Consider the following 13,321-nt stretch of genomic DNA (forward strand, 5'->3'; position numbering starts at 1 on the left):
AATGTCCACCCACAGAAATTCTATGGTATATTTTTGGCTGCTCATATTTTTGCACAGGGTTATTGTGAGGCTTAAATTAGAACATGGATGTAAGAGCCCTGTGTAAACTATGAAGTGTTGTACAAAAATAAAGGATTATTACTGTTATTATATTGTCCTTTACCCATAGCCCAACACCCCCGCCTGTCCACCCATCTCTTCTGCCTTCTGATGGAGTTTTTAGCCTGGCAAAAATCTCTCTCATTGGTTTTCCTGCTTCTGCAAGGTCTCAGAGATGTCAATTATGCATAAAAGCCATCATTGCCCAGCATTCTAAGACACCCATTTACTTTTTAGGTTTTCAAAATAAATATGTTGTTCCCTATTTTCCTCAAGCATTAAATTGAAACACCATTGCTCACCTAATTTGATCCTCAAAGCTGCGCTCAGCAGCTCTGAGCACAAGTTAGAGCAAGCTATCAGTATGCAACAATAGGGTAGAGCCATTCTTCTTATAAAAGTTCCATTTTATCCTAAAAGATCCTTGATCCAGCAATTCCTTTTCTAACCCTGTCCTACAGACATACACAGGCCTGCAAAGATGAAGTACAGTGATGCTCATTCAGCTCTGCTTGTAACAGAAAAAAAACCAAAAGAAACCTAAGTATCTATCAGAGTTGATAAAAAATTATGACACATACATCCAATGGAATGCCCTGCTGCTGTTCAAAAGAATGAAGCAGATCTCTGTTTTGCCACATAAAGACTTCTATAATTTATTTATAAGTGAAAAAGGCAGTTTTATAATAAAGTCTATGGTAGGATCTCCCTCACTTTGAACAAAACAAATAAAACATAACTATATGTGTATTTACATTTATACACTTACATAGAAAAGTCTGAGAGGTTACTCACTAAACTAATAAGTGCGTAGTTACAAAAGGCTGAGAATAAATCTGACCACAGATTAACTGCTATACATCATGCAAAGACATAATTCTTAAAATATATATAATATCTCACATCAAAAAACGAGTACATGGGCTTCCCTGGTGGCACAGTGGTTAAGAATCTGCCTGCCAATGCAGGGGACACGGGTTCAATCCCTGGTCCGGGAAGATCTCACATGCCACGGAGCAACTAAGCCTGTGTGCCACAACTACTGAAGCTCGCGTGCTTAGAGCCTGTGCTCCGCAACAAGAGAAGCCACCGCAATGTGAAGCCTGTGCACCGCAACAAAGAGTAGCCCCCGTTTGCTGCAACTAGAGAAAGCCGGCGTGTGGCAACAAAGACCCAACGCAGCCAAAAATTAATAAATAAATTCATTAATTAAAAAAAAAGAATTGCTAGTGTATAGATACACAACAGATTAAAAAAAAGAAAAAATGAGTACACTGTGAGTGAAATGATGTAATGGAAAAAATGAGTACACTGTGAGTGAAATGATGTAATGTCTGGGTTTTGCTTCAAAATAATCCAAGGTTGCAATGGGGGATGGGAGTAATAAGTTGGGGTATAGATGAAACAAGATTGGCCAAGTGTTGATAATTGTTGAAGCTAAATGAGAGTATATATGAGTTTACCATACTTGAAATTTTTCACAATAAAAACAAATTAAAAAAATATTTTATTTATTTATTTTTGGCTGTGCTGGGTCTTAGTTGCTGTACATGGGCTTTCTCTAGTTGTGGCAAGCAGGGGCTACTCCTCATTGTGGTGCACAGGCTTCTCATTGCAGTGGCTTCTCTTGTTGAGGAGCATGGGCTCTTGGTGCGTGGGCTTCAGTAGTTGTGGCATGTGGGCTCAGTATTTGTGGCTCGCTGGCTGTAGAGCGCAGGCTCAGTAGTTGTGGCACATGGGCTTAGTTGCTCCATAGCATGTGGGATCTTACCAGACCAGTGCTCGAACCCGTATCCCTTGCATTGGCAGGAGGATTCTTAACCACTGCATCACCAGGGAAGTCCCAAAAACAAATTTTAAAGAAACAGTGACATTGAATTTTAAGCAACAACTGCTGGATTGAGAAATTCTACAATTTAATTTGACTGTAAATACTGTATAAAAATCAAGCAAATCTTATTTGCCTGTATCTTACCAAGGGAAAGCATTCTTACCAAAAGAAACTGGATACATAGGCTTAGAGTCTAATAACTAAATTTAGGGGAAAAGTGAAAATACCATAAAGAAAGGAGTCTCTTTGGCTCATGCTACCATAAATAAGCATGAATACTTCACCATGATGAAAAAAAAGTGAAGAACTAGTAGATGTAGTTCATCAAAGAAGAATGCAAATTTGTAATAGTCAAGATGAAAAAAAAAACTGATGTCATCCTGGAACCATGCAAAACTAGAGAACACAGGATGTACCATGGGGTAACTTGGAGTTGCAGAGGTGACTGACAGCACCCAACAGTAATTATTATTCATTACAACGTATGACGGACTAAACTCCCAGTTGTCTTAACAGCATGTCAATGGCTGGTGCAATAATGTCAGTGAGGAACTGGTGAGGCCCAGGGAGGCAATTGTACAGGCGCAAAGACAGGAAAATGAGGTGGAAGCTCTTAATGATGTCACCATGGAGGGCAGGGGGCTGGACAGTTAAGAAGGCCCTAATAACGAGCTCAGAGAAACAGGGGAAGAAAATCACTCTAAGTAAAGAAACCATAGGAAGGTTGGGCTACCCAAAACACTGGCTTGGTAGTCTCCCACTCTAGAGGTTCTTCTCTGTGACTTGACCATCAAAAACATCCAAAGCTTGGGCTATGTGCTGGACCATGTTATTGTGAAAGTCAAGGTGGCCAGCCAAGAAATTCTGTTTGCCAAATGGAAAAGGACTAAAGTGTCATTAAAAGATATTTTGTATCCTACCTAGAGTTTAATCTTGGCGATCTTACAATCTCAATTTATAATTGTTCCTGTAATGTCCCATTTGCTTTGAAATGGATATAAAGACCAGAACCAACAGGCATAATTTCATCACAAGCAGCTGTACCACCAGCTCTGCCGTGGGCCTACCTCACACCACTGTGACCTAGAGAGGAGGGGGCTGTAGAGGGCTCCCAAGTCATTTTTGGTGTTGCAGGTGCTGTTTAAAACCAATGCTTTCATTTTGGTAAAGAGAGCGATTTCTGAGAAAGTATATTCAAAGATGAAGGCGGGGGGTCTTTTCCTCTGTATTTTAACAACTGATACATAATCGAGTTATACAATGTGTTTAATTCAAACGTCACTGCTTGTAAGTACACAGATAAGTATATAGATAAGGGAGTTGTGATAATAAACCCATAGATGATGATGATGACATGGATTTTACCATCTTCCTTGTAGATGGAATAATGCTGATTAGCACATATGCAGCCTTGTGGGGTAATGGACAGGACACTCAGCACTCAACAGGTCTTTATGCTCTGCTGGGCCTGCTCTGTGATCAGCCCATTCTCACATTGTGACACTGAGGAACTGTGAGGGCTCTCAGTCCAATTCCCTTGTTTCACAGAATAAAATGAGGCTCAGTGCAAGGAACTGACTTACTTGCATGAGGACCCCTATTTGGTAAGTGATTGATTCTGAATTCAAAGCCGTACTTCATGACTCCCAAATCAGTGCTCCTTTCATTATACCACTCTTCTCTCAGGTGAGAATGAAGATGCATTAAATTCAAACACACACACACACACACACCACTCATAGTATAAAATCTAAGCTGTGTCTGACTGGTAACTACCAAATGGGGACCAGTTGAGTTCTAGACAGAGGCTCCTGTGTGCATGGGCATTTGCAGATAGGGGACACATTGCTGAGAACACTCTAGGGTCTTGTCTCTGTGACTGGAGCAGTAATAACACTCAAAGCTTAGGCTACATGTTGGGCATTGTTACAATTCATGGATTTCACTTTTCTAGAGATACTCTTCATGAAGGCTCAGTTCCTTGATATCAATGGGATGTGGCAGTTTCTTTACTTAAAATGTGCTCTAGGATACAGAACTTGGGTCTTGGAGTCTGGAATCCTGGTTTCTACAGTGACCTTGGTTGAGCTAATTACTTAACCTCTCCGAGTCTGTCTTCTCGCCTTCAATCTGGGAGAAGAATGCCTGCCATATTTTTGTCATAAGGTTTTTCTGAGGATCAAATATATATGAAAGTGCTTTATAAACTGTAAAGTACATATAAGTGCAGGAATTACTACTTCCAATATTACTATATAAGAAAGATCATGCAGAATCACTACTTAGGCATGCTGGCTCTCAGTAACAATGTGAAGTAGGCTAGGTGATCTTTGGCCCTCCATCACCTACCCCCACCCATTCCTGATGCCCCAGATCCTCCAGCTCCTCGACTAGAAGAACTTCCTGGCAGGTGATGGAGGAGGCATTGCTGGACACCCACACACACACAAATGACAGCCCGAGTCAGGCTGCCTGTCCCTCCGGGTAACTCTAGCCTCACCTGTGAGAGGTTAGCTCCTCAACTGTGGTTCCTGTACCTTTCTCTCTGCCACAAGATGGGTAGGTGACAGGCCATTAGACTAGGACAGAGGGAACAGTCATCTCTGAGAAGCAAGGGACAGTAGGAAAAAAAGAAGTTCCATGAGAATATACTTTGACCTGTACAAGGAAAGACAGGAGCATGAATGAAGTGGCACGGTGTACTCACATCACCTGATTACGATGAGTGCAGTCATTGCAGAGAATGCTCACCATAAGCCTTAGACTTTATCTGTGACACCCTGAGAAAATGTAACCAAATGGGTTTTGGCTTAAAATTCTTTCTGACAGCTTCGAGTCCATTAAAAATACATTAAATGTCAGTGAGAATTTGCCACAGCATGTTGTTTTGCCAAGAGGAAATTTGTTAAATCAGGACATACATTTTAAAATTCTCCACAAAATCATTTCAGTAACTTATTTTCCATTTATTGCTATGTAGAACACTATACACTTTGAGAGAATCACTTATATAAACACACAGATACATACACACACTTACTGTTCTTTTTCTTCTTTTTTTTGGTTTTGTATCTTGATGAGAAAGTTTTATCTGGAAAAGTCAATGTGGTTCTCTCCCTATTTCCTTCTTAGTATAATTCACAGAACTATGGCCACAATATCAAGGAGAAGCCACTGTCTTAGAGTGGCTACTTTTTATTTTGATTTTTTTGACCAAAGAGTGCTGAGATCAGGATATTATCCTAATTTTAATTTAAAGAGAGACGTGAAAGAGAAAAGAAAATTGGTGTTTACTGAGAAGTACTACACCATTCTTGGCATCATATTTTATTTCATTCTTAGACCAATTCTGTAGGGGAGTATTTCTGTATGCATTTAACAGACAAGGCTCAGAAAAATCAGATAATTCTGCTAAGACCACAAAGCTAACAAGGAACAGAAATGGGATTCTAACTCAGAAGACACTTTCCCCACTAGTCGGTGGTAAAAAAGAAGCAAACAGAAAGAAACTATCTGGAGTTTTAAAAGGTTGGTTATGTGCTGGGGTTGAGAGAAGGGGAGTGGGTGGGAGAACAGATGAATCAAGATTAGCCACGAGTCGATGACTGTTGAAGCTGGGTGATGGGTTTCCTTATACAATTCTGCCTGCTTTTGTGTGTTTGAAAATTTCCAAAGTCAAAGATCAAACAAAACAAAAAGCTGCTTAAAGGACACTGACAACAAAGAAAATATTACATATAAATAATCTTTTGTTGTTTATAGAAAAGACAATAAAGTTTTACAAAAAGGAGAAAGAACAAATCTTCAGTTCCTTGAGATATTTACCCAAATGTACCTGGGCAGTGATTATACATGACCTGCAGCTTAACCTCTGCTTGTCAGAATGGAACTCATTCTACTACTTAGAGTGTATCTTGGACAATGGGCTGCTTCAAAGATTCTAGTTACTACCTGAATTATTTCTGCTAACTAGATTGGAGATTTGTATTTCAAAATATCAGAAATGCTACTCATCTTATTTTTTCACTATTTTTAAGGTTTTCTAACATTATCGAGAACTACAGGAAGACAGTGAATCTCACAGATGGGAGAAAGAATATTTTACTGCAGAAAAAGTATGGCTTTGCTTAACTTGAAAGGTTAACTTTCACTGAGACAGTGATAAAAGCTTTTACAGAAAGAAGGACAAATGTGTAGAATTACCTCCACTGCTGTGGGCTATTCTCAGGGCTTCCAAAGAAGCTGCTGGAGTTACTTCTAGCTGGCAGATCATTACTTTGGCTCTGCTAATGGCACTGGCTGCTTCCCTCAGGTCTTCAGTATTCAAAAGTAAATTTGCTCCAGCCACTATAACGATGATATTCTGGCCTATAAAGAATTTCTACATGTTTATATTAAAAATCAAGCAAAACCAAGCAACGACATCCTGCAATGTTACAATCACCCTTAGAAAGTCATTATATATATAAAATGTGTTGTAAGTATTAATTCTAGCATTTCTAAGCCATTCAGGTTAAATTTCGTATTCCTAATGGATCTTCCTTTACATCTCTGTAGGTATCACATTATTCTGATCATCTTGAGAAAAAATCGAAAACAAAAGATTTCCCTTATCAATATTCTTATATATTTACAAAGAATATTAGCTGATGAATTATATATAACATACTTGAAAATTTTCTCTTATGGGACATGGCTGGTACAATATATGTGGTAAAGATTCTGAATCCTAAATGACAGAGGTCATAATGATGAGTATAAATAGGAATCAGCTTGCTTAATGCTAAAAACTCATGCTCTTTAACACACAGTCAGTTCATGTGTGTACCCCAGGGTATTCAGAAAAGTGATTTTGTAAATCAAAACACATTTTATGATATCAAACATGAAAAACTATATGAGATAACTTAAGGCAGGCAGAGAGTGATATTTGGCCTATACGGTACTAGATCAAACAGAAGCAGGACTAAGGAATCTTGTATGCTTATCACTTGGACACTCTCTACAATCCCACGCAAGTGAGGGAGGCGTGGTGGTGCATTTTCTCTGTCAGGTGAACTCTCAGGAGCTGTGCTGGCCAATACGGTAGTCATGAGCACAAGCCACATGTGGTGACCGAGCACTTGAAATGTGGCTTGTCTAGACTGCAGTGTACTTCAATCGTACAATACATGGCAGATTTCAAAGACTAAGTTGTATGAAAAGAAGGTAAACTATCTCATTAATTTTATTTATTTAAATTTATTAATTAAGTTATTTTTGGTTGCACTGGGTCTTCGTTGCTGCGCGTGGGCTTTCTCTAGTTGCGGCGAGTGGGGGCTACTCTTTGTTGCGGTGTGTGGGCTTCTCATTGCAGTGGCTTCTCTTGCTGTGGAGCACGGGCTCTAGGTACGTGGGCTTCAGTAGTTGTGGCGCGCAGGCTTTAGTAGTTGTGGCTCGCGGGCTCTAGAGCGCAGGCTCAGTAGTTGTAGCGCACAGGCTTAGTTGCTCTGTGGCATGTGGGATCTTCCTGGACCAGGGCTCGAACCCGTGTCCCCTACATTGGTGGGCAGATTCTTAAGCACTGCACCACCAGGGAAGTCCCTCATTAATTTTAAAGAACATTTTGATTACACGTTGAAAGGACAATATTTTGGATATATTGAGTTAAGTGAATATATTAAGATTAATTTTACCAGTTCCTTTTTACTTTTTAAAATGTGGCTAATGGAAAATGTAAAATTATGGACGTGGCTTGCATTATATTCTATAGGACAGCCTGACCTAGGGGGATGAGTTGCATCAGTCTTTTCTGTGCTCTAGGCTGCTTGTGCTGATCTTGTATAGACGTGACCTAAAATTACCTCTGACCGCAGAACACATGCTGGCCTATCATCTTACCACAGATGTGTCTGTTGGCCAAGGAGGACTTAATAAAGTGGGGATGGTTCAGCATAAACCCTATCTCAGTACTGGAAAAATTCAAAGTACCCGCACACTGAAAGACAGCATACCTCCTCGCCTTTCTCCTTCAGTGGCCTCATTCTCTCTGCTACAGTCAACTGCTGCTCTGTGTTGCTGACTCCTGAATAGACATTTCTGGCCTGGCCTTGGCTGATGAGTGACAAAGCCCAAGACGAAAGCTGTCTGGTGGACACTGCCATATGGCGAGCTTGTTCATGCCTCAAATTAAACTTGTCAAAACTGCTACTCATCCCTTCATTTAAAGATGCTGATTGTTGCCTCTCTGGGTATTTGTGTTAGCTCTTCTACTACAACCTATACTCTCGAGGGCATTACCATACACTATAAACCAGACAGAGTCTACCATAACAGGCACCCCATACACAATATTAAATATCTTTGCACGGAAAATGCAGTATTTTGTTACACAGATAAGAAAGAAACAGAACTCGATATCCCTAGAACACAAAAAAGAGGTTTAAGACAGGGAATGAGCTGCTGTTAGCAGCAATAATTACTTAAATGTAGCTTAAAATAATGGACACAGACTTGTTGTTAGAATGAAATCTTTTGTCTGCTGTCTTTAAGTGGAATATATTTTTTGGGGGGTTGTTATTGCAACTTTGAGATCACTAAAGTAGAACTAAAAATACCATAACTTCATGATAAATGATTTTGTGAAACTGCATTATAAATAAAAGACATATTGTGAGAAATCCTAATTTAAAACAACGCACTTGTGACTTCTCACAATGCAGTAGGTTCTTCTGTCCTAGGTGCTCCATGAAATGCTTGGTCCTTCTGAATGTTAATTCTAATTTTAAAAAATCTTATGTAGGGCTTCCCTGGTGGTGCAGTGGTTGGGAGTCTGCCTGCCGATGCAGGGGACACGGGTTCGTGCCCCGGTCCGGGAGGATCCCGCGTGCCGTGGAGCGGCTGGGCCCGTGAGTCATGGCCGCTGAGCCTGTGCGTCCGGAGCCTGTGCTCCGTGGCAGGAGAGGCCACGGCAGTGAGAGGCCCACGTACCGCAAAAAAAGAAAAAGAAAAAGAAAAAAAATCTTATGTAGGTGTTTTTATACTTAAAATAGTTGGCAGCAATTATGAAAAGTTTACTTGAGGGTAAAGGGAAGTTACTGTTTTTTTCCCCCCATAAATTTATTTTTTTTTGGCTGTGTTGGCTCTTGTTGCTGTGCACGGGGTTTCTCTAGTTGCAGTGAGTGGGGGCTACTCTTCGTTGTGGTGCATGGGCTTCTCATCATGGTGGCTTCTCTTGTTGCAGAGCATGGGCTCTAGGTGCGTGGGATTCAGTAGTTGTGGCATGCGGGCTCAGCAGTTGTGGCGCACGGGCTTAGTTGCTCAGCGGCATGTGGGATCTTCCCGGACCAGGGAACGAACCTGTGTCCCCTGCATTGGCAGGTGGATTCTTAACCACTGTGCCACCAGTGAAGTCCTGGAAGTTACTGTTTTTAAAAGACAAGTGTTTCACCTATTGCAAGGCCTCGTGACAGGCATAGCTGTATATATAGACTTTTGAGATTTGGTTGCTGTTTAAAGAGCAGACAAAATTGAACACTAACAATAAGTTAGAAGTAATTGGTTGCTGCCATTTGCTCAGTAAATATTCTATAAATATGATTCATCAACATTCTTTTGCACCTATCTATTTACATTTATTTACTTAGTGTAACTGAAATGACAGATGAATACTTAACTACTTTAGAGAGAAATATCAATTCTGGGTTCACATGAAGGGTAATGGGATGCTACAGAGTATAAGTATAATTTTGAGGCAACTATACCACTTCATATGTATTGGGTGGACAATTCTGTATTTGAATGATCAACTAGGGAAGTATAAGTAAAGGGCAACATATATATTTAGATTAGAAAGACCATACATTAAAACTTGGAGTGGTGGTTATGGTAAGAGAGCCATAGGAATAGGGTAAAAATTGATGCTTCTGCTCTAGTTCTGGAAATGATACTCCAATATGTGAGACACATACCTTCATTACTGACAATTATAGAAGCAGTTCCTGTCGCAGCATCTTTAGTCTGATATGTAAATTCTAAAAGAAAAAGGAAATCACAGTCACGTATGTACAGCCTGGCAAGGATAATCTATTTTAACAATTTCAATGCACCACTAATCCTTGGAAAAACTTTTTAACCTTTAACCATCTGGAATGATAAAAAAGAAATAAGTAATTAGTGCTAATTTATACCCATCACCTATACAATGAGGAAAATACAAGTCTTCACACTTAGCTGCGCCTTTTTTCTACATTAGTGGCAACCCAGCAAACCACCTCCGCTTCCAATGCCTTCAGATTATTCACAGTTGTACACATATGCATTTTTCTAGACCACCATATTTCTTTTCTTCAGTGAAAGAAATGACAGACTTGAGATGAAAGACTAAAGGTCAAACTCATAAAATGAGATTGTTTGATTTTCTTCATTTTCATAAGCTTCGCATCTCATCAAGAACTATGGTCTGGCGTGTAAATGGAAATGTTGATCAGGCAGCCTTTGGCAGCAGCAAAGAGCCTTGAACTGGAGCCAAAGACCTGCACTCCAGTCCTGGCTCTGGCTCCAGCTAACTGTGTGCTCTTGGACAAATTCAGAACCAATCTGGCTTTCAGTTTTCTCTTTTGTGAAATGATGGTATCAGCATCAGTGGTTTCTAAGATCATTTCCAGCTATGACATTCAATGACTTTTCTTAAGATATCTTTTGTGAATGCAGCACCTGTTTTCTCTTGTCACCTACTTTTTTTTTTTTTTTTGCGGTACGCGGGCCTTTCACTGTTGTGGCCTCTCCCGTTGTGGAGCACAGGCTCCGGACGTGCAGGCTCAGCGGCCATGGCTCACGGGCCTAGCCGCTCTGCGGCATGTGGGATCTTCCCGGACCGGGGCACGAACCCATGTCCCCTGCATCTGCAGGCGGACTGTCAACCACTGCGCCACCAGGGAAGCCCAACTTTTGAAACATTTCTATGAGATGAATGCTTGTAACCTCCTATCATTTTATTCCTGTCTGGAGAAACGTACATGAAAGAATTAACCAAAGGATATTTAAGCAAGACTAGACAAAGCTGTGCATAAAAATTCTCTGGCCACCAGGGGAGGATCTAATAATTCTATTGTAATTTCAACTTGTAACCAGATTCCAGAAGAAAGTTATAAAAACTAACTTTAAGAAAGATGAAATTTTACCTGTAGAAATATCATTCTGTTTCAAGTTTTCTATATAATCATTGCCAAAGGAATCTTTGCCAACCTGTACCAAAGAAATGATGAACATTAGATTTTTTACATTTAGTAAAATGCTACAATGTAGTTTTTAGAATACTTAGCATTTTAAAAGGGCATATCTGCATGGTACTTTGTAAACATTAACTAATTAATCCTCTTAATGTAAGATGCTATACTTGATTTCAGCCCAAATAATTGTTATATATTAATGTTTCATTTGTATCCTGCCTAAAACGTGAAACATTTAATGACTGTCACAAGTTCTGTAGCTTCACTCTCATTTTGATCTTTTCATATGGAAATTGCCATTGAGACAGAGCTGTCCACCATCAACAATCCTCAATATTTATGAAGAATGTCAGCTGTTCATACTTCAGTATAAATGAAGGCATCTTTGTAATGACCTGCCTGGTGTTTTAGAATCTTCTTATCTTCTCCACTGACCCTGACATGGGGCAAAGAGGAGGGAATTTAAAAAGTCCTTGCTAACTTGGGTAAGTTGGTGTAGTGGAATTCTGTTGTTTTGCATCTTAGCATCCATTCTGGTAATGATATTTCGATTTTTCCTTTGGACTCTTCCATTCACAGACAACATGATTAGGGTTTCATATTTTTTTTACAATCAATGAATCTATATTGACACATCATTATCACACAAACTCCATACTTACATCTGGGTCGATTCTGGGATTGTACATTCTTTGGGTTTTGGCAAACGTATAGACATGTATCCACCATTATAGTCTCATACAGAGTAGCTTCACTGCCCTAAAAATCCTCCGTGCTCTGCCTATTCATCCCTCCCTCCTCTTAGCCCCTAGAAACTTCTGATCTTTTCACTGTCTCCATAGTTTTGTCTTTTCCAGAATGCCATATAATTGGAATCATACACCATGTAGCCTTTTCAGAATGGCTTCTTTCACTTAGTAATATGCATCTGAGGTTCCTCCATGTCTTTTTGTGGCCTGATTACTCATTTCTTTTTAGTGCTGAATGACATTCCATGGCATGGGTATACCATTTATTTCCCCATTCACCCACTGAAGGACATCTTGGTTGCTTCCAAGTTTTGGCAATTGTGAATTAAGCTGCTATAAACATCCATGTGCAGGTTTTTGTGTGGATCTCCTCCTATTTTTACTTTTAACCAGCTTGTCACCATTTAAATATCAGGAGACTCCACAAAAACAAACACGTTTCTGGGAAGTCCTGAAAATTTAGAGGTCCTGGTAAACACCAGGCCTACATTCTTGCAAGACAACAGAGCTGAACCTATCTCATTAGTGAGCACATGCTCTCTAGTTCACCATAGCCCCCACCTGGCCTACTGCAATGTATGTTACCTGTTTGGCCCCATAGGCTTTTAGGCTTGCCACACCTGAACTATACTTCTATTTTTCTGTCCTGCAGATGAGCGCTTGGTCAGTGGATAACGTCTCTATCTAGGTGTCAGCACTCCTGGTATATTCTGCTCCTCTTTGGACATATCAACAGAAAGAAACCTAGAGGTTAACTTGATCAAGAACCTCAATGAGTGATGATAACATTTCCTGGTAAGCTTTTAGACTGTCTAGGTTAAGAGTCAGAAAATTTTTTCTGTCAAGGGCCAGATAGGTAGTAATGATTTAGACATTGCAGGCCAGATGGTCTCTCCTGCACCTATTCAGCTCTGCTATTATAGTGTGAAAACAGCCAAAGACAATCTGTAAACAAATGGGTATGGCTGTGTTCCAATAAAACTTTACTTGCAAAAGTACATGGTGACCAAGATTTGCCCCATGGGACACAGTTTGCTGACCTCTGACTTAAATGCCACCTCTGACGCCTTCTTCCTCAAGGAACACTTTTCCCTGTGCTCCTTTTCTGGTGGAAATGCTGATTAGGCAATAATCTCAAATAATATATAAGTTGTTATTAGCAGAATTTCTGTCTCTACAGTGAAGTACAGAGGGTTGCTGTGGGGAGAGTCCCCTGGTAGAAGGAGGTCATCGACTAAAGGTTGCCTTTATGGAAGGCTGGCCATTTTCTACCAGGTAAGAGCCAAGGCATCCTGTTTCTTAGGTCAAAGACTCACACCAGAAAACAAAATCTTTGTTATCTCATCTTTAAAAAAAAAAATTTATTTACATTATTTAACTCTCTCCCATGGGTAATCAAAAGTGTCGTATAGTTGGGAAAGTATCATTATAAG

The 13,321-nt window shown here is 40.0% G+C and overlaps 1 protein-coding gene across 3 annotated transcripts in view; it reads right to left on the bottom strand.

The window, feature by feature from the left end:
* RBKS (ribokinase) overlaps window positions 1-13,321 on the bottom strand; it is a gene marked incomplete at its 5' end in the record, with an annotated part of 74,027 nt that overhangs the window by 39,914 nt on the left and 20,792 nt on the right. For all 3 annotated transcript variants that reach the window (XM_082851634.1, XM_082851636.1, XM_082851635.1), the window contains 3 exons: window positions 6,134-6,298; window positions 9,880-9,942; window positions 11,092-11,155. In XM_082851634.1, the coding sequence (XP_082707760.1) occupies window positions 6,134-6,298; window positions 9,880-9,942; window positions 11,092-11,155 (292 nt within the window). The remainder of the gene's footprint in view (window positions 1-6,133; window positions 6,299-9,879; window positions 9,943-11,091; window positions 11,156-13,321) is intronic.

The sequence above is a fragment of the Leucopleurus acutus genome (genome assembly GCF_964270905.1).
Source record: "Leucopleurus acutus genome assembly, chromosome: 12".
Taxonomy (NCBI): Eukaryota; Metazoa; Chordata; class Mammalia; order Artiodactyla; family Delphinidae; genus Leucopleurus; species Leucopleurus acutus.